Raw genomic sequence first — 25,085 nt, forward strand, 5'->3', positions numbered from 1 at the left:
GAGAGAATGCAGTGTGCCTGGCTTGCACAGGTGACTTTTTTCACCAAGATTCGTGGAAAAGTTGGAGTGGCCATGATCCTTAGGTCATAGACACCCATTATAAATTTTTGTTTTAGTTTTGTTTCCTTAGCTGCTTATTTAACAATTTAATCAATTTGTTCATCTCAAGAAAGAGTTAGGTTAGCCAGACAGAGTGACACATGTCTATTATCCCCAAGAGTTCAAGTCTGAAGGCTGCCTAGGTGAGATCGTGCCAAATAAAATATAGTAAATTGAAAATATTTTATAAATTAGAAAAACCAGACTTTTCTTTCTGACAGATAATTTTCTCATTAGTCAGTACATGTATGCTGAACTTCATCTGTAAGAAAGCCTGTTAGCATCTCAGGACACATCCACAAACCTACATGGTAGACAGTGTTAATGGCACCAGGCACAAGGAGAGCAAAATGTGCCACTGTAGCCTCACTAAAAGCGCATTTCAATGTACAGAGAAACAGAACAATGAGGGACAGGGTGTGGACTGTATTTAAATCCATCTGCTCTGCTTTGCAAATATTTTATCACATGTATTTCAGTAATCCCTTCAGAATCCCCAGATCTGTGATGAAGCACAAACCTGCTTCTCATGCCAGGGGTGTACACTCCAGGACAAAGTTCTTGAACCACATCTAAGAATTTCTTTTTGTCTTCATTTATATTTCCTGGATGTTTCTTTCATCTTTACATACGCAAAGTACTGGCATCCTAACTGGGCGTGGTTGTGTACACCTTTAAGCCCTGCACACCAAAGGTAGAAACAGGTGGATCACTATGAGGCCAGCCAGTCTACACTAACGAGTTGCTGAATGGCCAGGACTATGTAGAGAGCCCCTGTTTCAAAACAAAGGAAAGCAAAGCAATATAAAACAAAACAAAATATTACTGTACCCTTCTGTGGCAAAATTGACTTAATTCTTCATCAGGTGTCTCTCTCTCTGTCTCTGTCTGTCTCTGTCTGTCTCTGTCTGTCTCTGTCTGTCTCTGTCTCTGTCTCTGTCTCTCTCTCTCTCTCTCTCTCTCTCTCTCTCTCTCTCTCTCACACACACACACACACACACACACACACACACACACACACACACCACTATACTCTATTGTTCCTTAAATCAGTTACAGTTTTATATTATTTTACAGCAAAGTGTTATTCTCATAAGTTGCGATTTTATTTTCTCCTCAATCTGTGTATTGATTTTCCTTCCCCACCTACACTGATTTCATCTCCTTTCTTGTACAGTTTTTAGCATTCTCCCAAAATTAATAGCAGTAAAAGTTGCTTTGAGTTTTACACTTGGTCTGTTTATTTGCATTTTTCTTCTCTGACACATCCCTCATGAGGCTCCACTTTCTGCTCTGCTTAATGTTGACACTGATGGCACATCTGGGGTGCTGGGATTTCTTTTTTTAGTAAAAATCTGCTTGTTTTTGTCCTGCTAGGTTTCTGACAAGATTTCCTAGAATGAATGTCTTCTTTTTTGGTTTCATCGTCATTTTCATTCATGGTCTCTCAGAATCTTCCTGAAAATCAAGTAAAAGAGGAAATTTGGAATCTTCTTTTTTTTCCCTCTATTTCTATTAAATCTGTAGTGTAGCTGGGCATATAATTCTTGTTTATAAATGACTTCCTCTACTGTGTGAATGTGTGTGTGTGTGTGTGTGTGTGTGTGTGTGTGTGTGTGTGTGCATGTTCCTGCACACATGTATGCACACACAAGCATGACAGTGTCTCACTACATACCTCAGGCTTGTTGCAAACTGAGATCTGCCTCCTTTTACCAAGTGTTAAAGGCAACATCACACAGAGCTCTCTCGGGAGCTCCAAAATGTTCTATATCCTCCAGCATGCAATGCTGCAGACATCAAACTGGAAATGCATCCAATCAACTTAGAGAGAGTCACAGACTTACTGCTCTTCTTCATTATTCCAATTGTGTTTCAAAAATAGATTCCTAGAACAGAGAAGGTTTCTGGAAGATGAAGTCTGCATCCCGGGCTTCAGTATATTTGCAGTGTGACATTATCTGTTTTAGTCTGTAAAGTGTGTGTAGCTATGCTGTGCTCCTGGAAGACTGAGAAATGCTGTGTGTGAAGACCTGGAATATTTAGTACAACATACCCCCATTAGATAAACAGTGATTTTATTTATTTTTCACTTTTCTATGCTTGGCTTTTTGGACCACAAAATGATGATGTTGATTAAACAGCTAGTCATAAATCAAGAAATGGGATTCATCTAAATGTATGTTTCAGTTAAGGCACTGATTTGTAGATGACTTTGTAAGTGATCTAGTATTTCCTAAAATCTTCCACAAAGAAGGTAGGCATTAGAATTCTGAGTAGCTCAAGGGATTAAAAGCATTTGACTCTCATTATCCAACTGCACTTAGACCCAAGGAAAGGAAGATGCAGAAGAAATGAGGTGAAGTCATTTTTGCTTTCTGTTCATGTGTGCCTGAGTGTGTGCATGTGTGTGCATGAATGTGCATGTGTGTGTTTGCATTGTGTACTTACATATGTGCATATGAGCCAGTGTGCTTATGGGCACACATGTACAGGTCAAAGACAACCTCAGATGTTATGACTTAGGTGCCATCCACGCTTTTTTGAGACAAGGGTTCTCATTGGCCTGCTACTCATTGATTAGACTAGGCTGACTGCTCAGTGAGTCCCAAGGATCCACCTCCCCATTGCTGGAATTCTAAGTGCTTGAGTTTTAAATATGGGTTCTGGGGATTGAACTTGGGTCTTCATGCTTGCAAGGCAAGCATTTTGCTGACTGGGGCATCTCCCTATCCCCTTAATTTCTTATCAACAAGTATAAAAAAACTTCTGGACAAATGAAGAATTACAATTCAACATTAGAACATATCCAATGGTGTGTTTCAATAATAACTGTGTTTGAAAGAGTGTTCTTTAATTTTTCCTTCAACCATTTGTAAATTTAATCTTGATATTTTGCATTTCCTTTTAGACTCGTTTTGCAATATAAACAATACCAGGTGCCTCTCAAATTCTTGTCAAAACAATTCTGTGTGCAAGGGTTTTCCACAAGACAATTGTTGTTCAAATATAGACAATATTTTGGGCAAAGGCTGTGAAGATGTGAAAGACCCCTGCTTGTCCAGTCCCTGCCAAGGAAATGGCACTTGTGTGACTACTCCAGGAGAAAGGAGCTTCCTGTGCCAATGTCCCCTGGGGTACAGTGGACTTACCTGTGAAACTGCCATCAATTCCTGTGGAGAGAACTCCTGCCAACATGGAGGCACTTGCCATAAAGACCCTGAGCACCCTGTCTGTATCTGCCCTGCTGGATATGCTGGAAGGTTCTGTGAGACAGATCACAATGAATGTGCGTCCAGCCCTTGCCACAATGGGGCTGTGTGCCAGGATGGAATCAATGGCTACTCCTGCTTCTGTGTGCCTGGATACCAGGGCAGGCATTGTGACTTAGAAGTGGATGAATGTGCTTCTGATCCTTGCATGAATGAGGCTGTGTGCCTCAATGAGATAGGGAGATACATTTGTGTCTGCCCTCAAGAGTATTCTGGTAAGTGCCATTACAACCACACCCTGAATACATGATTGGCTTTCTCTTTCTTTCCTATTCAATACACGTATATGTCTAATCACTTATGAAAATGGCCAAATTCTAGAAGGTACTAATAGCTAGATAGAAAGCATGCTGAATACTGAAAACCTAGTGAATTCACTGAATTTGTGAGCAGGTGTGTAGCATCACTATTGCCATTTCAGTAGGAGCTCTACATAACTGTAAGCTTAGATTCAGACTTCACAAATGTTTAGTAGTAGTATTCTGTAGGGGAAGCTGTAGCCACGCCTACTTAGGGGCTGGCTACAGGTGTGCCTGACCACGCCCTCGCAAGCTTTCGAGGGCTTGGTCAGGGGATGTAGGGTGACTGCGTTTTCGCTTTCGGTTTCACTTTGCTTCTTGCTGTACAGACTGCTGCCACGCTGGCTGGCTAGGTCGCTCTGTAAGTAAGGCTTTTCCCTATTAAATACCCTTATATTTCTACCTGACTCCGTATTGGTAATTTCTCACTATAGTATTCCTTTGTATATAGATGCCATATTTAAATAAAACATATCTATCAATTGATGGATACTTAGGTTGCTACTATATCTTGGCTGTTGTGAATAGTGCTTCAGTAAAGGGATGAAGGCAAGCATTTCTTTAAAATACCTTTTTTAAAGCTATATATTCAGTAGTGGGGTCACTAAATCACATGGTAAACTAATTTTCAGTTTTTTTGAGGATCGTCCATATTGTTTTCCAAAATTTATAACATATCAACAAAACAGAGTTCTGTTTCCAAAACAAAAAAAAAAAACAAAAAAACTTTCCCAGCACTTACTGTTGTTCATCGTTTTGAACACTGCCAATAATACAATTGTAAGATAATATCACAGTTTGTATTCCTCTGGTGATCAGAAATGTTGAAAATCGTGTGTCTTCTTGGTCACATGTATTCTGCATTTGCAGCATTTTGGATGCACGTAGAAGACATTGGATTAAGTGAAGTAAACCAGGCATGAAGAGCCAATCTCATATGTAGAATCCAAAATAGCTGACATAAAGATTAGGGTATTGAGTGGTGGCTGCCATAGACTGGTAGAAGGTGGAGCATGGATAAGGAAAGAGAGGATGTTGGTAAATGAGTACAAGGTGACAGCTGGTAAGGAAAATAAGTTTTAGGGTTCTATTACATAAAAAATATACTTGATAATATTTCAACTAACTGCAAGAAAAATTTCAAGTGTTTTCATCACAGAAAGAAAAAGAGTAAGTGCTTGTGCTGATTAGCTTGATTTGGTCAGTCCACAATGCATATGCATATTTAAACATTATATTACATTCATAAAGATCTACAAGTATTTCAATTAAAAATAAGGTAAACCTTTAAAACAACAAGAATGACAAATACCTTTGGATTCAGTCCATGGGCTTCATGGAGCCACTTTCAGGATAGAAAGTTCTGGTTTTCTGTCCCTTCTGTTTCTTCATCCCTGCCTCAGGCCTACCCTCGGATAGTCTAAAGCCCAATACTTCATGCAGCCTATTAGGAAGGCAGGGTACAAATTGGTAGGTTCTAGTGCTTGTGTGTGCTCTAGCAGATAAATGGAAGCAAGCTAGTTCTTACTCCATCTCTTAAAAAGATAGAATAATGGAGCATCACAATGATTGCTTACAAACTCAATGATTCTTTTCTGCATTTTCAAAAAGGAACACAACAATTTCATACATGTCTATAATTATCCTCTCCCACAACCCATTCTTATCTCTAATTCATCCCTATCATTTTCCCCTTCTTCATCCCAGGTCCCTGCCTGGATACATGACTTTCTGTTTTGTTTGTGTTTGTGACCAATTTAATATAAACAGGGCCATCTCAGGGCACATTGGAATGCAGTTATTCACTGGCACCTGGTGGGGTCGCTAATGGGTACACAAATGAAAACAATGCCTCACATTCTTCCTGATTCTACTGGGAGCAAATAGTTTAGCAGTGAGACACAAGGCCACCTGAGTCACTGCCTGGCTGCTGACCCAGTAGGTGCTTTGCCAACTGATGCAAGTCTGCAATTCTAATGGCTGTGTCTTACTCAGAAAGTGGCATTTTGCATCCCTTCTCCTTATCTTCCAGCAATTATTTTCTTTCTGAACCCTCTTCTAAATGTTCCCTGAACATTTAGGGATGGCATAAATGTCCTATTTAGGACTGAACACTAATTTGAAATATTTTCTTTAGCCTAAATTTAGACATAAAGAATGTCGAGGGTATATTCAAAATATGAAAATGATTGCAATTTTACCAACCAATGCACTTCAATTAATTCATTTGTACTGTTTGTTACCTGATATCTGCTCTGGGCTCAAAAACAACCAATGTTCTTTATTCCCATAAGGCTATATTTTTCACTTGTTTTCTAAGCAACCAGGCAAAATTTTGTAACAGCCTCTTATGAGACACATTTAAAATGTAATTATAACATAGAATTTATATGAAATACACATAAGGCCATAAGAATCAAGACTATGCATAGTCAGCTTCATTTGCTCAGTTCCAAGGACACAGTCAAGGGTTTGATGGTTCATCAGTCACCTGCAGAAGTATCGTAGACTGTGTTCTGGTAGCCCTATCTTGGCTCTCATCCCTGAATACCAATTACCCAGAGATGTGGAACAGAAATGTTCAGACCTTACCTTCATAGGGTCAAATTTAATTGATAATTCTAATAATATCTAGGGATGGTAGCCAGAAATTGAGTTCATAAAACTTAATTTAGAGACCTTTGTTGTTGGTTTACTTCATAGTTATCCCATCGATACTGATGTTTGTAGCAGTTTAGACCAGTTACTAGAAATCCCAGAGAAGACAGGCAGAAGCAAGGGGAAAGTCAAAGTTGATAAGGAAAAAAGAAGAGTGTGAACAATCCGCATGGATGCTCTTGAGTTCCTTGACTCTACCTCGATCTGCTAATGAATCTTGGAAACCGTTACAGTGACCCAACTGCTGTGTACCTCATGTAGATTTAGAGTGATCATAAAGAACTGGGTTTCCAGAGTGGGAAAGAGCCTGTGTGCTTGTGAGCAGCAAAGCAAGAAAAGGAAATAAATTTTAAAAGACAGAGAGGTAGGATTGGGGGGGGGGAGCCACAGCATGTGGAGAGGGTTCACACTGCGTGAATCCTTTGTGCCCTCTATTGCACTTCATGAGCTGTGATTCATTGGCTGCAAAAATGAGCTGAGCCAGAGCCAAACTGAAGTTTTAGGTGAGAGTCTGTTTGCATAAGCAACAGCTACAGTTGAAGCTCAAAGTAAGTACTTAAGCTTTCTTTTTCGAAAAGGACTTTGGTTTGGAGCATTTGTCTGGTTTTAGATCAAGTTTCTGTAATGAATCCTTATGTAATCGAGGTCCTCTTTAAAATTGCCCAGATTAATAGTGTATACCTTTTCCATTAAGATGCTCACAATATTAGAAAACTGCATTGTAGCAGGTCAGGGAAAGGCCAATTAGATAATAAAACATTTGAATAATAAAAATAGAATTGAATTTTCCAGTGAAAGAAATCTATAGGAAAATATTGCATTCCTTCATTATAAAATAAATATTTGAAGGGCTAAGGCTCAACTGGTAAAGTGCCTTCCAGAGCAAGCATGAAGACCTAAGTCTGCATCATGGCACCCAGGTAAAAGTCTGTGCAATTCATAGTCCTTGTCTATAATCCAACTTCCCTATAATTTATCAGCTAGCCAAGCCAACCAATTAGTGAGTTTTAGGTTCAGTGAGAGATCTTGTCTCAAAAAAACCATATGGAGAGGCGTCTAGGAAGACACTGTGTGTTGACTTCTGGTCTCTATATACTTATACATATGTGTCCATACATATAAAAGCCACCTACATATGCACAAAAATAAATAATGAAAGGATGGACTAATGAGTAAATTAAAAATAGATCTTTAGCATATGAATTATTTTAAAATAAGAATCACATAATTTTAATATTTACATATAAGGTAAACATTAAACTTATATTTAAGCATAAGATATATTTTATTTCATAAAAATACAAAGTATTATATTTTTAAAATATTTTGATTAGATTATCCTCTGACCATGCTTGTGAGGGAATATATTGATTAAGGGAATTGAGGTGGGGCGATCCACTATAAAACTGGGTGATACCATTTTCTGGGTTTGGGCTCTGGACGCCATAAAAAAAAAGACAAGGCTAGCTAAACTCAATCCGTTAGCATTCTTTGCTTCCTGACTGCATATATAATGTGCCAATCACCTCAAGCTTCTGCCACCATGATGGATTGGACCCCTGAACTAAAAGAAGCATAAATTGCTTTTGTCAGGGTAATTTGTCACAGAAACAAGAAAAGTAACTAAGACAATCACACTAAAGCAATTGGCTACTCCCATGGCATCCATAACACTGCTGTGCCCGTGGATATGTCTAACCAAGCCACTTGTTATGGTAGCTTGTAGAGATCTCAGTTGGGTATCACTGTTGCTGACTCTTCTCTTACAGCAAGCATGGCACATTCAATTGCTATGGAAGCTATGCATTAGAAATGAAGCTGTCAGGTCAGTTCCATCTTGATTTCTCCATAGTCTATGACTCAAGTATGTGGTGTCTTCAGCCACAGGGTCTTACCGTCACTACTGCTTACTAATTTCTTGACCTCCCTGTGCAAATTAGCTATGCTAATCTGAGTACCCAAATGTAATATCAATAAATGAAAGGAAACATTCAATGTTTATTGTTCCCGGTCTCTGTTACCTAATTCAGAATAATTATTTCCATTTCTATCCATTTACATGTGAATTTTATGATTCCATCTTTCTTAATAGCTAGATGATATCCTACTATGTAAATATGCTACATTCTTCGTTATCCATTCATTAGTTGGTGGGAATCTAAGCTGTTTTCATTTCCTGGTTATTATGAGCATAATAGCAATGAACATGGATGAGAGGATATTTCTCTACTATAATGGGGAGTTCATTGAGTATATGCCCAAGAATGGTATAGCTGGATCATAAAGTAGACCTATATCTATCATTTTGGCTGTACAGTTTTGCACACTCGCCATCCATGAATAACTACTCCCCTTTCCTGATACTCACTCACTCTAGCATTTGTTATCATTTGGTGATCAGCCATCCTGACTGTGTTTAGGTGAAATCTCAAATTAGTTTTAATTTGAATTTCCCTGATGGATAAAGATGTTAAATATTTCTGAGAATTTTTTCTTAGGAGGCTTGGGCAGTCTATGGGATCTCTGATAGTGGAACCAGTATTTATCCCTAGTGTACAAATGGACTTTGGGATAAGCTTTGGGAAAGCATCCCCATGGAGGGATGCTTTCTCAGTCTAGATACATGGGGAGGGCCTAGTTCCTCCCCCCAAATGATATGACAACTTTGATGAGTCCTCATGGAAGGCATCATCCTCCCTGGGGAGTGGATGAGGGGGTGGAATGGGGGTGTCAGTGGGGGACATGGGAGGATGGGTGGGAGAGGGGACTTGGATTGATATGTAATATAAGATTGTTTCTAAATTAAAAAAATTCTTAACCATTTGTATTTCATCTTTTGAGGACTCTCTGATGTCCACTTCCACTCTTTTGTTCCACATAGTATTTGAAGTCTTAACTAGGACAATAAGACAAGTGAAGGAGACGAAGGACCTGTAACTAAGAAAGGAAGAAGTCCAAGTAACCTTTATTTGCATTTTTAGTTAAAACTTTGTTGTTGCATATGTGTGTGAAGGTGAACCAAACTGTTTATAGCAGCAACAGAACTGAGAGCTACCTGCACTCTGTGCACAGACTTTCGTGTCCCAGACATGCATTAATAACTGTATAACAGATCTACAAAAGGAGCCCATCACTAGCAAGCATAATTCTTATTCTAAAGAAACATAGAATACATTGGGATCACACACATTATGTGGAATCTGAAATTTAGCATGGCAAACCTGGAGCACAATGATTTCCAAAGCATGGACTGTACAGATAATGGACAAGGTGTTCAGAGTGGGTTGCCATGGCCACCCTTCATGTGTCATGTGAGTGATGAGGACAGCATCTCATGTGAGACCTGCTCCACCCTGATAGCATATGATGGGTATTATCTAGTGACACAGAATGTTAACACAGATCTCCAACTGTCAAAGTGTACATAATAAGGGACAAATATGTGCATCAGAAGTTTAAGACGGTCTTTGAAAAAACATGATTTGTTTTAAACGTTTGTCAAGTCATAAATTGAGTGTTCCTATGGGACAATAGACCCAGCTTTACTGAAGTACCTAGGAACTCTGTCCTGGGTCATGGGAAATGGATTACCACACAGTTGCAACAAATAGTCATTGAAAACTAATTGATCATATCCTTTGTTCAAAAAGCTATTGCCAAATGCCACAGAAACTACCAAATGCTGACACTGAAGAGTTCACCATTCTGTAGGTGAGAGAAGTAAGAAATATGATAAATGCATTGATATTACAGGGCATTTTGAGGAAGTGGTGAGGCAGCATCAGAGTCTTAAATAAGCAATTAAGTGTAATTTCCTGAGTCATGTTCCACTCAACCCAACTCTTTGGAAGTAGGGGGTGATGAATAAGGCATCGATAGTGAGGGACACATCCATGTAGGAACAGATCATATCATTGCAAGCACACACAGCAGGCAGTGGGGCTTCCATCTGCTAGAAGCTGAAACTGAGTTATAAAGAAACTGCTTTATTCTGGAGGTGTTGGGAGAACCCATTTAAAAACTTTCTGCAACTATTGACATAATAAGATTTGTCCTTTTTAGGGATCACATAAGAAGTGATGAAGAGATAGGATGGTTAGGGACACCAGACGATGAATGCTGTGGGTCACAATGGGAATAGTAAATGAGGGTGGTCCTAATGCTACTGGACAGCTTTCCATTTTTACTGATAGAGTGCTTTTCTTCTCAAAAAAATAAGTAAAAGTAAAACAAAAGACAAGTCAAATTTTATATACTGGTAACTTTTTAATGTAGGCATTTATAGAATCCAGTGACAGTCATAAATAGCATACCTTGTTGGACATTGCTACTGCATTTTTGATCAAGTAAAGAAAAAAAGTCGAGCTTAGTACTATCTCTGAGCCATTTTGGAGTCTCTCAATGTTTTAATGCATGATTTGTCATCCTAGATTAGAGTCACATTCATCAAGGATGGGCAGGCACAGACGGTCCTTTTCTGTGCTCTTAAAGTCTCCATACAAATCGACCAGAACACACAGCCAGTGATTGTCTCTGCTAAGACACAACCCAGCCTGCCTGAGCTTTTACCCACTATTCTGTACACAGCCTAACCAAACTAACTGTTTCAAAATAATGAAAAAAAAACCTAACAGCACATTTTAGTATTCCAACAAAAGTAGAGTTAACAATATTTTTTTCTAAAAATAACTTATTTGTTTCCACAGACAAAAAAAAGCCACAAGCTGTTGTAGGCAGCAGTCCTCGCAGGCGACAGCTGCTCTGCTCTCTGCAACTTCCCACAAGCACACAGAGTTAATAGCAATTAGAGGAGAGGAGGAAAATTATTTTGGGTAACATAACATTTGACGAGTGCTTTAGTAAATAAAGTATTGCCAAGCAGCTAAAATATTTTCACTTCGCTAAAACTTTTCTGGCTTCCTGCGCTGGCTTTTCTCAAAGGTGTGAACTGTGAGTTGGAAATTGACGAATGTGGATCCCAACCCTGTCTACATGGTGCTACGTGTCAGGATGCTCTCGGGGCTTACTTCTGTGACTGTGCACCTGGATTCCTTGGAGATCACTGTGAATTCAACTTTGATGAATGTGCCAGTCAGCCATGTCTCCATGGAGGTCTGTGCGTGGATAGAGGAGGCAGGTAAGTGTTCTATAGATGAGTGATGGGCTTCCAGAGACCCAGTACAACTGTGGTAAATTTCAAGTTCTCATAGCCTTCATTTGCGTAGCAAATGACACCAAGTAATAAAAAGTTGCAACATTCAATTTTACTGAAAAAAAATTGGGGGGGGGACATCTGTCTCGAGTGAAGGTTTTCCAAGACACTCTAAGAATAATTGAGAACTACATATATCATAGAGAACCAACATCTAAACTCTATGTAATGAACCTGCTAGAGATAAGATGCAAAAGCAATGCTATCAATTGTTAAAATTGTCAACATAAGGTTTATATTTATGAAAATAAGCAAATAAATCAAATAGAAGAAATGAATCCTTCAGAATGTGTCTGTACATGTGGCTGCAAGAGCAATGATATTAAACTGATATAACTTGGCTTTACAGGTGTTTCGGGAATTAGGTGAATTTATTTGATAAAGCATAATTATTAGAAAGTATAAGTCAATTCTCCTCCAAATATGAGTCTCTCATTGGTTTTGGACAAAAAGGGAAACACTGCATTATACCTTCGTGTGATAAATATAATTAATTTGTATAGCCATAGCTGAGTTCACATCAAATAATATATCCCTATAAGGAACATTCTCAGACTTGCTTAAACTATGAATACTGAAATGTCAAGTTCAGAACAATGTTTAATAGCATTGAACTTAGAAATCCCTCATTTGATAGCAGCCCTTTGGGAAGCACGGTAAGCATTACTGTTCCCAAATTGTAATATATATATATATATATATATATATTATATATATATATATATCCTTAATTGTAATAAGGAATCTGAAGTACAGAGATGTTAGATGCTCCCATGAGTTCACATCATTAACTTCTTGTAAGAGTAGAAATAAAATCATTTTCCTCCTTTTAATAAATCAGACATGGGGCTGAGGATTTAACTCAGTGGTAGAGTACATGCCTAGTGTATGCAAGGCCATGGGTTCAATTCCCAATAGCACACAAAAAAAAGAAAGTCATAACTTACTTCAAATCTAATTTCAAAATGACTAAAACTCAAAATGAATGTAATGAAAGGCATGTGTACTTCAAATATATCCATAAGCTATTTAATAAGATGATAAGATTTTAAATAGAGCAGTGAGATTGAACCTTTCTTTTTAAAAATATGAAACACAATTTTAAATCATACCCTATGTCTTGATTTGACTTTTTTCTTGCAACCAAATAATGAACCTGTGGTGGGAGTCTATACTCCTGGCGACATCTAACTGGACACCACAGAGATGGGGAGGTTAGAATGGTGGAAACTTCCAAGGGAATGGAAACTCTCTGCAGTGTGTACTGTTCTCTATAAGAAGCATCAAGGTGGACATCACAAGGATTTGGGTTCTGATGGGAAGGCTCACAGGATGGAAACTTGTACCTTTTTTCTCTACTTTTAAAGGTGTCATGACTCCTTCCTTCATTTACTGTTATATCTCCTAGTACTTAATTTTGGTGAAGATCAACCTATGTGGTTTCAGTTAATTTTAAACAGTAAATATGAACATCTTTCCTATAATTCTGTGGGAAATTCGGTGCTTTCATACCAAAGGAACTTTCAAATGGGATCTCTATTTCTGTGAATTTAGATGTGGTCCTTTAATATAGGACATGTATCTTTACTGTCTCACATGGAGTAATTATTTTTAATAGCTTATTCATGGTTAGAGTTCAGGTGACATACTTTTTCTTTTAAGTATTTACTTATTCTTAGTTAAGTGTATGTATATGTGTGTTGGGAGAATGTGCATATGTGCACATGGGTGCAGGTGTTTAAGGAGGTCAGAGGCATCACACTCCCGCAAGCTGGAGATGTGGGCTGTTGTGAGCCACCTCATGTAGGTGCTGAGAATCAAACTCAGGTCCTTTGGAAGAGCAGAAGATGCTCTAAACACTGAACCATCTCTCCAGCCTTATTATTATTATTACTATTATTATTATTATTATTATTGGAGTGTGTGTGTGTGTGTGTGTGTGTGTGTGTGTGTGTGTGTGTTAGGGTAGTTGCTTGTGTCACCAGACACACGTGGAGATCTGGGAATGACAACTCCATGAAGTTGATCGTCTCCTTCCACATTATGTGGCTTTGGGAATTGCACTCAGGACCCCAGGCTTGCACAGCTAGAGCCTTCATGTATTGGGCCATCTTTCTGGCTCTATTTTTTAGTATTTTCAATTAAACAAAAACCATGAATAGATTTTTCCTAACTATTTGAGACACAAAATTTATATCCCTTGCAATCTGCTATTTCTAGCTCCTTAAAAGGTCCAATATCTACATTGGTGATAAGTATACACAGTCACGGGGGATGGTTTATAAGTGTTCTTTGGTTGGAGCATCCCCTCTAAACACCCTTTCTATTTCACCTAAGTCTGCAGAGCCATTTTTAATTTTCATAACACTAAATCCCTGAGGAGACATCACCTAAATTAAGAGCTTTCTTAAGTAAAGATTCAACAACTCACCCCATGAGATTGAATTTTGTCACTATGAGGCAGTTTTGGCCAATGACTGTTTAGAAATAGAAAAACTAAAATATTCATGTGATCAAAAAGCAACAAACACTATAATCACAATATACTTAAGAGTGCTTCTAATGAATAAAAATGTTTGATTTTTATAATAAATTTGCACCTTATTTGGTGCAAATTATTACATCCTAACTTCAAAAATACTAATAATTTTATTTACCATACCATTTAATAGTAACCTAGTACCCTGGGGTTGAGATGATGTATATATATATATATATATATACCACTATGTGGTATATATATATATATATACCACTATGATCTTATGACCTAAGTCTTCAATTTCTGCATGATGAAACTGCCTTCCAAATAATGTTGCATGAATCTTTACTGTCATTTTTAAATCAAGAATGATAAGCTGCTGTTATGGAAACTTATAACCATTCATGTCCACAGAGATAACTCCATGTTGCTTTTGAGGTAAGTATGAAGGCTATGCCATTGGGGTCAGGATGATGGACAAATAGAGACAGAGTAAAGAGGCTGGATTTCACGATGACCAAGAGTTGACATGAAATTTTCATTTACTATCTAGCTACCACTGTGACTGCACAGATAGTGGATTCACAGGGACACATTGTGAGACCTTGATGCCTCTTTGTTGGTCAAAACCTTGTCACAATAATGCTTCCTGTGAAGACACTGTTAACAGCTACATTTGTCATTGCTGGCCTGGTAAGTGACAAATATTTTATCATTTTTTCTTTTTACTTAGACTAGAAATAAACTGCTTATAAAAATTAAAGGAAAAAGTCTTGCATCAAAGGCATTAAGCCAACACTTTACTTAGTTTACTTACTGAGTTGTACTCTTCATTGGCCACACAATATTATACTGTTCCATACACTGTATAAGACAAGTGACCATAGCACCAATGAGTAGAATCCTCTAGGTTCAGAAACACAAAAGTGGAAGGTTGAATTCCACAAGGTTTTCATGAAAAAAAAAAAAAGGAGTGGAGGCACATGCCTTTAATCAAGCAGATCTCTGTGAGTTTGAGGCCAGCATGGCTAGTTCCAGGACAGCCAGAGCTGTACAAACTCTGTCTCAAAAAGAAAAAAATTAACTCTGTAGTTGGAAAGCAGTCAGTATAATAACATCTAATTAAGCAATATTTATTGTTTAGGGGATATTGACTGACATTTTTGCTCAATGTACAAAAAATGTTTTAAATTCTCTGGTTTGCAAACAAATAGGCAATATTTTCTCTCTGGCCATAACTATGCTATCGTATACTGATTTAAAAGCAAAATAAAACTATATCATCCTATATTCTCATAAAAAGAAATTCAATGTGAATGACACATTTCCAAGGATCTGGGAATCAAAAGGGCATACTTAATCCTGATAGAGTTACAGTAAACAAAAAATACAAGTTTTGGTACATTAAGATGCTAAAATAAAATTATATTAAAGGGAACATTACCATTTAGAATGTAAGGCTGGACATACGTCATGAATGGATTCACTGACTAGGAGACTTTGCACAAGTATCTTAGCCACTCTTCAGACTGATTTTTCACTTATAAAACAAAGGTATAGATAATGCTGTCTACCTCCTGAGCTGTTTTTAAAAATTCTAGTGATAAATATAAAGATCTTAGCCTAGCTTACAACATAGAAAACTCAATAAACACTAACTAGTTAGTAAAATTAAGAGGTTGGTCATTCCATGCCTTGACTAGCACGGAGCAGCATACTACTTATTTTAGGAAGGGAGTGAGGGAGGGAAGGAAGAAGAGAAAGGAAAGAAATAAGAATGTGGTAGGCACACATAGAAAAGGCCCTGTCCTGTTGTGGAACTTTGGGTGACTGTTCAAGATCATTTGCCTGTGTTGACTAGTGTCAGTGAGATGGAGATGGGGAGAACGGCAGCCATATTTCATAGATACTTGTCTACCTTACAAATTATGACTCAGGGAAGCTACATACTACATATGTATACATAGTTACATACTATGCAACTCTGGTGGTGGGAAAGAAAATGGCCCCCAAAGGGAGTGGCACTATTAGGAGATGTGGCCTTGCTGGAGTAGGGGGAGCCTTACTGGAGGAAGTGTGTCACTGTGGAGGCAGGCTTTAAGGTCTCATATATGCTCAAGTCATGCCCAGTGAAACAGACCATATCCTGTTGCCTGCAAGATGTAGGGCTCTCAGCTAACTCTCTAGCACCACATCTGCCTGCACATGATTGTGTCCTACCATGATGATAACAGACTGAATCTCTGAACTGTAAGTGAGCCACCCCAATTAAACATTTTCCTTTCTAAGGGTTGCCTTGGTCACGGTGTCTTTTCACAGCAATGGAAAACTTAACTAAGACAGTTTACCCAATCTTTTCGTTTACAAAGAATTCTCTGTAAGAGAGAACTTACTTAGAGGAAGTGAGATAAAACTGAAGATGCAAGAGATTTTTAAACAGAACCAAGTCCCTTGCCAGAACAGTTGTAGGATGTGGAGGAGACAATGGGTAGTTGTTATGGTTAGAACATGAAATTTCCCCCACAGCAGAAACTCAGGGAGAAACTTCAGAAGTGGGGCCCAGCTGGCAGAAGTAGAGCATAAGAAGTAATTCTTCAAAGTTCATTTCTAACCTTTAATCCTTACTACCACATGTTCTTGCCACCATGACTGAGACACTTTCCCCATGCCTTCCCCTACTGGGATGGATCGGGAGCCTCTGAAACTAGGATCCAAAATGACTCCTTCCTCTCTTCTTTTGTTCCTGTATTTTCATCACATTTGTGAAGAAGTAACTAACACAGTGACCAAGAGGGTCATGTAGGAGGTAAATGACTTGGGGGAAATTTAGCATATTAAGAATCTGGGTTTCTATCTGAGGTCAAAGTGTGGATGGCGAGTTACACTAGATAGGAAAGTAAGTATGTTTTTATACCCTATGTTCACTGTTGTATATAATAAGATTTAATACTACAAGCTACTTTATAAGCACGAAAGGACTGTAAAACCAGTGCTAAAGAACATGCTGGCAAGCATCACTACTGCATTTGTCTAAAGTCCTTATTTCAGAAGTAAACAATTTTAAGAAGTATCCTTAAACTGAAATGTTTATCACAGAAGTTTTCCTGAAACTCAGATGTGATTGGATATGTATATATAAAAAAACAAAAAACAAAAATCACAACCCCAGAGGATCTGATTTGGTATCATGTTGTTTCTTTGTACAGAGATTTATAGAGAAACTTGTTAAAAATATTGACTGTGGTCTTGACTGAGGAATCTATTTATATCTGGTTAAAGGGAACAGCAACTAAAATTCCCCCAGAGCCTTGGTGGTGTGGACAAGACTGGCAAACACATAAATCAGGCCTTCCCCCACACTCCCGATTGAATGAGATAATGCATGAGCCGGAAAAGCAGGGAAGGATTTATTAGACTTCTAAATCTCTTCTAACCTGGCTGATGTGTGAGTCTTGGGTCTCGGAGCACAAAGAATATTACAAACAGCTCATGCTAGCTTTTTTTCTCAGAAAGTCCACTGTAGCAAACAAATCCTGATACATGGCAACTGTAAAAACTGTTATTTAGTAACAGTTTATAAGTCTGTAAGCATGAAGTGGAAGTATTTTAAAAGCAGACACTCTCGGTGAAGAGATTCCGAGGGTTTTGGGCACAGCTCTCTACTAAGAATTGTGAGGTCTCTATTTGACATGGTTCTTAGTTCCTTTAACCAATGCTTGAGTTTCTTCTTCAGATTGTTGAGAAAGGCCCCAAGGGTTACATGAAATAAATATATTAGACTGCGGTACAAGAGGATTTATATTGTGGCTTTTATTTGAAATTGGATCCATTCAGGTTTTTATTAGAGTTACAAAAAAAAAAACCAATAATATTGTATTTTCATTTCTGGCTCATTAATAGTTAATTCTCTAGTCATGCACTGAGTGGGTTATAATTTAAGTTGTTGTCATCTTAACCATTAATTAGTACTATTTATTCTCACTCAGTCATTGATTGAAGGTCAACTATTAATGAATTGCTGGGTAGTGGACTATTGAATAAAATACACATAGTCCTGTTTATGCAGAGCCGACAATTTTTTGAGGCAGTCAACTATGCATGCAAATAAACACGTCTTTAAAAGTTGTCAAAAGAGCAATGGGAAAAAAAAAGACTGAGGACCATGACAGGGAACCAAGGCATCTTATTGTGCTGTGTTCTGAACAAGATAGAAAAGTAAACTGGTAAAGTCTGAAAATGGAGGAAGAATTGGCCAAGCAATGGCTTGGAAGAGAATTTCCCAGAAGGGAAGGGAGCATGATTGAGGCTGTGTGTAGAAAGCATCCTCAGGTAGGAAGTGAGAGAGCTGAATGAGGAAGGGTGCTGGAATGGAAACAGACCATATCCTGAGGGAGTACTTGGGTCATATTTAGGATCTTGAATTGTATCCTGTATGAAAACAAGAAGCCATTGTTATTATTTTAAAGGGAAAAGGCACTATGGTTTGATTTTCAAACTTTGGGTTTAGGATAAAAATAAGTTTCTCAGTGAACTTAAGTTGGCATTCCAGATGTCACTTGTGTTGTAGGCTTATGTCCCTTGAAGGGACATAACATTTAGCTCACCAGCTTACAAAGTTGCTGATGCTATTTCAGTAGCAACCAACATCATATCTGTATTCCACTAAATTTACATTTTAGGATTAACACTTCACACAGCACAAGCAAATAAGAAAATCCTCCTAATAGATAAAGCAGGAAAATGATATAAAACATTTTGGGGATCAAATATACTAAACTAGGTGTTAACTAGGGAAAATTTAACTAAAACAACATATTTTGAAGAACTTATACTTGGTGAGAGAAAATACCCAATAGGCAGTCAGATTCACTTGTGGGTGACATGTCATTTGTGCAGAAAACTTTGTGGCATCTGTAAGTTTTGGCTACAATGATAAAAGTGTATAATCTATAACACAGAAGTTCTATTTTCAGGCTTCAACTCTAGGGCACCGAATTTTAAAATGTGTTAAAACCTGTAAATGAAGGCTTATACTGAGGCATATCCACATTTTGGGGACACCTAATGGTGTCCCAAAAGAGTTAGATGTGTCTTAGGAACTTAAACAAGGAGTAAACAATGCAAGCCATGAAGGGACACATGTGATAGGATTTCCTTATGCTAAAGCCCTATCCACACACAGTAAGGCTATATTTTTATAGGTATACATGTGTGTAAAGAAGTAAGTTTCATAAGGAAATTTCTTTTGTGTTCGATATTTTAGTTTCTTATAAAGTGGGAAGACATTTATTTTTAAACCCTTGGCCATCACAAAATGACCTACCTGGATCCAGGAAGGTAAAAGATAATCTACTTCTGTGTGTTGGGTGATAACTCTGACCTTTAAGTAGTACCTTAGGGTTTCTATTGCTGTCATGAAACATCAACACCACAATATAAAACATTTTACAAACTTAAAACGTACCACAGTCTTACAAATTCAAATACCTCAAAGGTTCATTCTCTTTTAAAGCCAAAACTCCTTTTCAAAACCAATGTCACTTTTAAAATCAAAATTCACTAAGCCATTGATTTCTATACAATTAAAAATAAGTTAAATACTCTCTTATTACAAATGAGAAGAATCGGGGCATAGTTACAATCATGTTGAAAACAAAACTCCAGTGGGGTAAATAACTCAATGCCCAGTATCTGGGATCCACTTATGATTTTCTGGGCTTCTGCACAGGGCTTGGGTCACTTCTCTGGCTTTGCTCACTGCAAAATGCACTGTCTCCTAGGCTCTGGCTGGCTTCACTCCACACATATTGCTATCCTTGATTACTATTTCATGGTACTGACACCTCCAAAATGCTGGCATCTGCTGCAGCTGTGCTGTGTTCTCACCATTAGCCTCTCCTGGGCTTTCTTTTGGGTGCTCCATTCCTGCCACATAGTGCCAAACCTAAGCTGCCCTCTGTCACCCTCCTGCCTTCAAAACCAGTACCACCTGCGTTACTCTGATGCTACCAAGTTCAACTGCAGGCATAAAGTATAATAGTGGTCACCTCTGGAGCACAACCTGAATGTGTTGACTCTAAGGGAACACTTCTAAGAAGATTTCACCTCCATGATGCTGGTCTCTTGTTAGTCACCGCCAATTACTCAGTTCCAGCTGACCAGCATCAATTGTCTTAGTAAAGCAAGAATGTGGTTTCAGTTATTCTGGTATCTTGTTAACCTTCAGCCTCAACTAACCGGAAGCACAGATTCTTAACTCAAAATAGCAAACAGCCCTGGTAGAGTCATTAAGAAACTTGCAAACTTCCCTCCGAAACTTCACAAGACAGGCTCCATTGTCTGTGTTTCTCTCAATATTCTTATCAACCAAGCGGACACAGAACAGCCCACCAAGCTTTGAACACTAAACAGCCCAGAGCTCCACAGTTCTTTTGCAATCCTCCTCAAAACAATATGTCAGGTCTGTTACAGAGATCCCACACTATACTAGTACTGATTACTTAGTCACTCTGACCTTTAAGGAACACCTTAGTGTTTCTAACGCTGGGATGAAAAACCATGACCAAAGCAAGTTGGAGAGGAAAAGGTTTGTTTGGCTCACATGTCCACATCTAGTCCATCAATGATGGAAGACAGGGCAGGAACCTAGGGGCAGGAGCTGATGCAGAGGTCATGGTGGCGTGCTGCTTACTGGCTTGCTCCTTTCTCTCTGATGATTCTAACTTGTGTCAGGTTGATGTGGCCAGTACAGGGACTCCGGGTTGTCTGTGTGGATGCTGCTGACTTTTCAGATATTCTCTTAAAAACAGCTTCATTTTTAAAATGGTTATTTGCTAAATTGGTATAAATGGTTTTCCATTTCATGCAGTGTTCAGCTTAAATCATAGTAATCTTGAATTTCCATTTTACTTCAGGCCTCACTAATGACACCTTTCTAAAACTATTGGTCAAAGTCATACATCTTCTGGAGTTTATTAAGAATCCCTCTCCACTGCGACTAGAATCTATTTCCATGTAGCATCCTTTTATCTGCTTCCCCTGCTAGCTTTTTGAGGGTGGGCATCTTGCTAATTGGCACCAGCACAGTGGTCAGCCTCCTCTCAGACACAGGCCTGGCATTTCCCAAGTTTTGGCTCAGCAGTTTCTCTGAACTTTCATCCTGCAGGATACACAGGTGCCCTGTGTGAGACAGACATAAATGAATGCAGTAGCAACCCCTGCCAATTTGAGGGTGAGTGTGCCGAACTGTCCTCAGAGGATCTGTATGGACACATTGCTGGCCTGCCTTCCTCCTTCAGCTACCTTGGAGCCTCAGGCTACATTTGTATCTGTCAGCCTGGATTCACAGGTGAGGAGAATGAAATGGGAAATGACTCCTTGTGCTTAATGGCAGAGAATGGATGGAACTAAATGGCTAATTAGAAGACCTGTGCTGCGTAAACTCTGGTGCCATGGCACAAAGGGTCCCCCTTGTGGGCATGGAAAATATCTCGGATGGCATGTAACACCTGAACTCATGGGGATGGAAATGAATAAAATGGGTTATTTTACTGAGAATTAGTCCATCTCAAATTCTTTAATTCTAGAAGTGACTGGATCTGAAAGTGTTTTCATGGTTTATTCATATTTGCTAACCAAGTTATCGTTATGTATATGTACATGAAGAGCAATTATCTAGTTTCAAATAATCTTGTTCAACTGTCTTCAGCTAAAGTCAGTTCACTCATCAAACTTCCATGGATGCTCTTCCTTTGGAAGTACCTTCTCTAAACCCCAAGTGCCTTGCCTGTCTATTTCCACTGAAAAGCGGCATCTACTGTGTATTGTGAAACTCTCGGAACTTTTGAAACAGCCTGTCAAATTGCTAATAAGTAGTGACTTGCCCACTGCTGCTAGCTACCAAAGAGAAAGATAATCACAATCTAATATTCTACCCCATCTTTTTCTCCATAGATTAAATGTGTGCTTCCGGAAATACTTTAGCTGCTCTTGAGGATGTCTGGGGAAAGCTAATGATGAATAAAAACCAATGAGGTTCATTTACACCTAGGTTTCCCTTGATTTTACTATTTCATATTTGAAGATGATGGACTTTGGTTTGTGATAATGCTTTTGTGTGGTTGCTGTAGAATCTTTGTCTGGTGTCAGCATCAGGATATATTCCCCAATCGGTTTCTAATGTATATGCTTTTACTTTACTTTTCAGAGGGTATGAAAACAAGTCTTGTGATGGTCTTATTTTCCTATCATGTTGACCTTTTGAAATCAGTATGAAGTATGAACATGCAGATTTGTCTGCAATATATTTATGTAGTTACCTCATCCTTAAAAATATATCATTATCCCATTTCCATTTTATACTTTTATTTCCTTTCAAAATTATTTGATTTTTGAGCTGGGCGTTGGTGGCATACACCTTTAATCCCAGCACTCGGGAGACAGACGCAGGTGGATCTCTGTGCGTTCAAGGCCAACTTGGTCTACAGAGTGCCAGGACATGCTCCAAAGCAATGCAGAGAATCCCTGTCTTGAAAAACAACAACAATAAAACAAAATTATTTGATTTTGGTATATTAACGCATTATGCAGCTATCTTGCATTCTTCTTGGAACAAAGTAGAGACTATATTTCAATAATCCCAAAGAATGAATTTGGGGTTACAGAAAGGAGATTTGATAAAAGCAAGAAGCCATTGTTGCATTGCCTTACCAGAAAAACTGCATGGCTGAACAAGATGTAGAACGTTCTGGGAAAGTGAGCATTGATTATTAACAAGAATGAGCATATGAATTAAAATGTCCTGGAGGCCCCCAGTTTCTGTGGTTTATTGAATTAATATTTTTTTTAGTATGTGAATTCCAAAATTGTGTTCCCATCATCAATCTTCTCCCCAAAGTGATCCAATAATAAAGCTATGCTTTTGCCAGTAAGCCAGTGAAGAAGGAAAGTGGAATGTGGGGGTCTTGATGTCATCTTGGGTCAATTAGTGAATAGCCCTTCTTCCTTTACCTATTGGTCAAAGCTCAGTCATAAGCCACACTTCACTACACAAGCAATGAGAATCATTCCCTACTAAGTGTCAAAACACATAGAAAGCAATTTCCACAAACAGGTGTTCTCTGTGAAATGATAACCAAACTCGCTGGGGTGAAGTACAAGCTTGAACTCTTTACAACTACCATACCAAGTCCACGTTCAGTGCTAATTTATTTTTCTTTTCTTTCATTTTCTTAAATTAACCCCTTTAATTGGTAATAGTGGTTTCACACACTGTTTTAAGAAACAACCGGGAGAGGCCCATTTACAATTTGCCAAGTTGCCCCTAAGAAGTCCATTGCATTTCCATCAGCAGTATGTGAGTGACTCATTTCCTCAGATTGCATTAGTCTTTGATTCTTGAGTATTGTTAAAATATTTTCTGTTCTGATGAGTGTCTCATGATATCTCATTACAGTTTGAATTTCCATTTGTTTAATGACTAGTGATGTTGAATACTCTTTCTGTGCTTATTGACACATGTTTAAGCAATATGGCACCACAACTTCACACATTTTCTTCTTAAATCATTCATCTCTTGATTAATTTCCACTACAGACTCTAGGCAATTTCACTTTAAATTGCACCTTATGAAGTTGAATTTAGCATTTAATTTTCTTTACAAGGATTGTAAATAGTATTACATTTTAAGTTCCATTTCTACACATTCATTGTCAGTATGTAAGCAGAGGGACTCCTGCATGGGTCTTTCATTTTGGGACTTGGGCTCAAAATGCTTTTTTACCAGGAAACGAAGGTGCCCTGAACCTTTGCTCTGTCATTGTTGAATAGTGCTATCTATGTGTCAATAATCACATTAGGTGATTGTATCCATCCAAGTTATTGCTAATTTTTTGTCAAATTTAACTTCATGTTGCTAATAGCATTGCCTTGTTTTTTAAAAATGACTTTAGAAGTTGTAGTGATTTCCATTTTATTCCTACTTTCAATATTTTGCACCCTCTGGGTTTTTTGTTCATCTTTTTATGTATTAATCAATTTTGTTCATTTTTGTTTTTAAAGATTTTTTGTTTATTGGCCAGATTTTCTATGCCAGACATGGTTTTTCTTCTGTGAATAGGTCTCAAATCCAATCAGAAAGTAGTTGGTTACCTTTATGACACGTATGTCACTATTGTACCCATTGCCTTATCTTGCCAGACGGTTCAATATAACTTGCAGAGTTTGCAACAGGGTAAGATTGCTGATGGCTATTCTCCCCCACCAACCTGCATAGTACCTTCCTGAACTATGAAAGCTATCCAAAGGTGGAAGTTTCCATATCAATACCTGCTTTATTCTATATGTCTTGTGACCAAAGAGTGTGGTATCTTCTAACATTAAGGATGCTAGAAAATACATATAGAAACCCACAATTATATAAGCTTCCTGAAAAAATATACATATATAAAATTTAAATGGAACTACTATGCATAGAGGATTAATGTTCCTCCCAGAAGCCAAATAAAAACCTAGTGCCAAATATGGGATACTTCCCCATTTGTTAGTGAGTGTTGTCTCAAAAACCCTCCCCCAAATATAGGCTATTGTCAAGGCTCTTCATTGTACTCTATAGTTTCTAATGAGACATGCTCTTCCATTGAAAGTGGTGTTTTCTGTAAGTAATACATCTTTCCTTGGTGGTTTCTTTCTTTGTCTTTAGCTTTACTATTGCTTTATTTTTCCTTTTTTCTTTGGTTTTCAGAAGTTAATTTATGATGCACTTTCATGTTTTAGCATTTGAGTTTATCCTACCTTTGATATACTCAGTATGCCAACAAGTTTTTTTGTTGCTATGGCAACCAGCCGTGATTAGTCAATTCTATAAGATTACTTTGGTTCATGCTTTCAGTCTATGCTCACTTGATGCCATTGTCTTTGGTACTGTAATGAGGGAAGACAATATGGTGGGTAATGTGTACCAGAAGAGGCTGCCTCACTTTATGGTAGCAAAGAATTAAAAGAAAGGGAATAGGAGAAGATATGATCATAGAATTCTGTACAAGGCAGTGCCCCCAATGACCAAA

The 25,085-nt window shown here is 38.1% G+C and overlaps 1 protein-coding gene across 1 annotated transcript in view; it reads left to right on the top strand.

Annotated features, from left to right (window-relative positions):
- The first annotated feature begins 6 nt into the window (after window positions 1-6).
- Window positions 7-25,085, top strand: part of Crb1 (crumbs cell polarity complex component 1) — a 133,885-nt gene continuing 108,806 nt past the window's right edge. The window contains exons 1-6 of the mRNA XM_035445827.1: window positions 7-83; window positions 1,985-2,037; window positions 3,011-3,586; window positions 11,270-11,465; window positions 14,576-14,715; window positions 21,188-21,370. Coding sequence (XP_035301718.1) covers window positions 7-83; window positions 1,985-2,037; window positions 3,011-3,586; window positions 11,270-11,465; window positions 14,576-14,715; window positions 21,188-21,370 — 1,225 coding nt within the window. The remainder of the gene's footprint in view (window positions 84-1,984; window positions 2,038-3,010; window positions 3,587-11,269; window positions 11,466-14,575; window positions 14,716-21,187; window positions 21,371-25,085) is intronic.

The sequence above is a fragment of the Cricetulus griseus genome, chromosome 5 (assembly GCF_003668045.3).
Source record: "Cricetulus griseus strain 17A/GY chromosome 5, alternate assembly CriGri-PICRH-1.0, whole genome shotgun sequence".
NCBI lineage: Eukaryota > Metazoa > Chordata > Mammalia > Rodentia > Cricetidae > Cricetulus > Cricetulus griseus.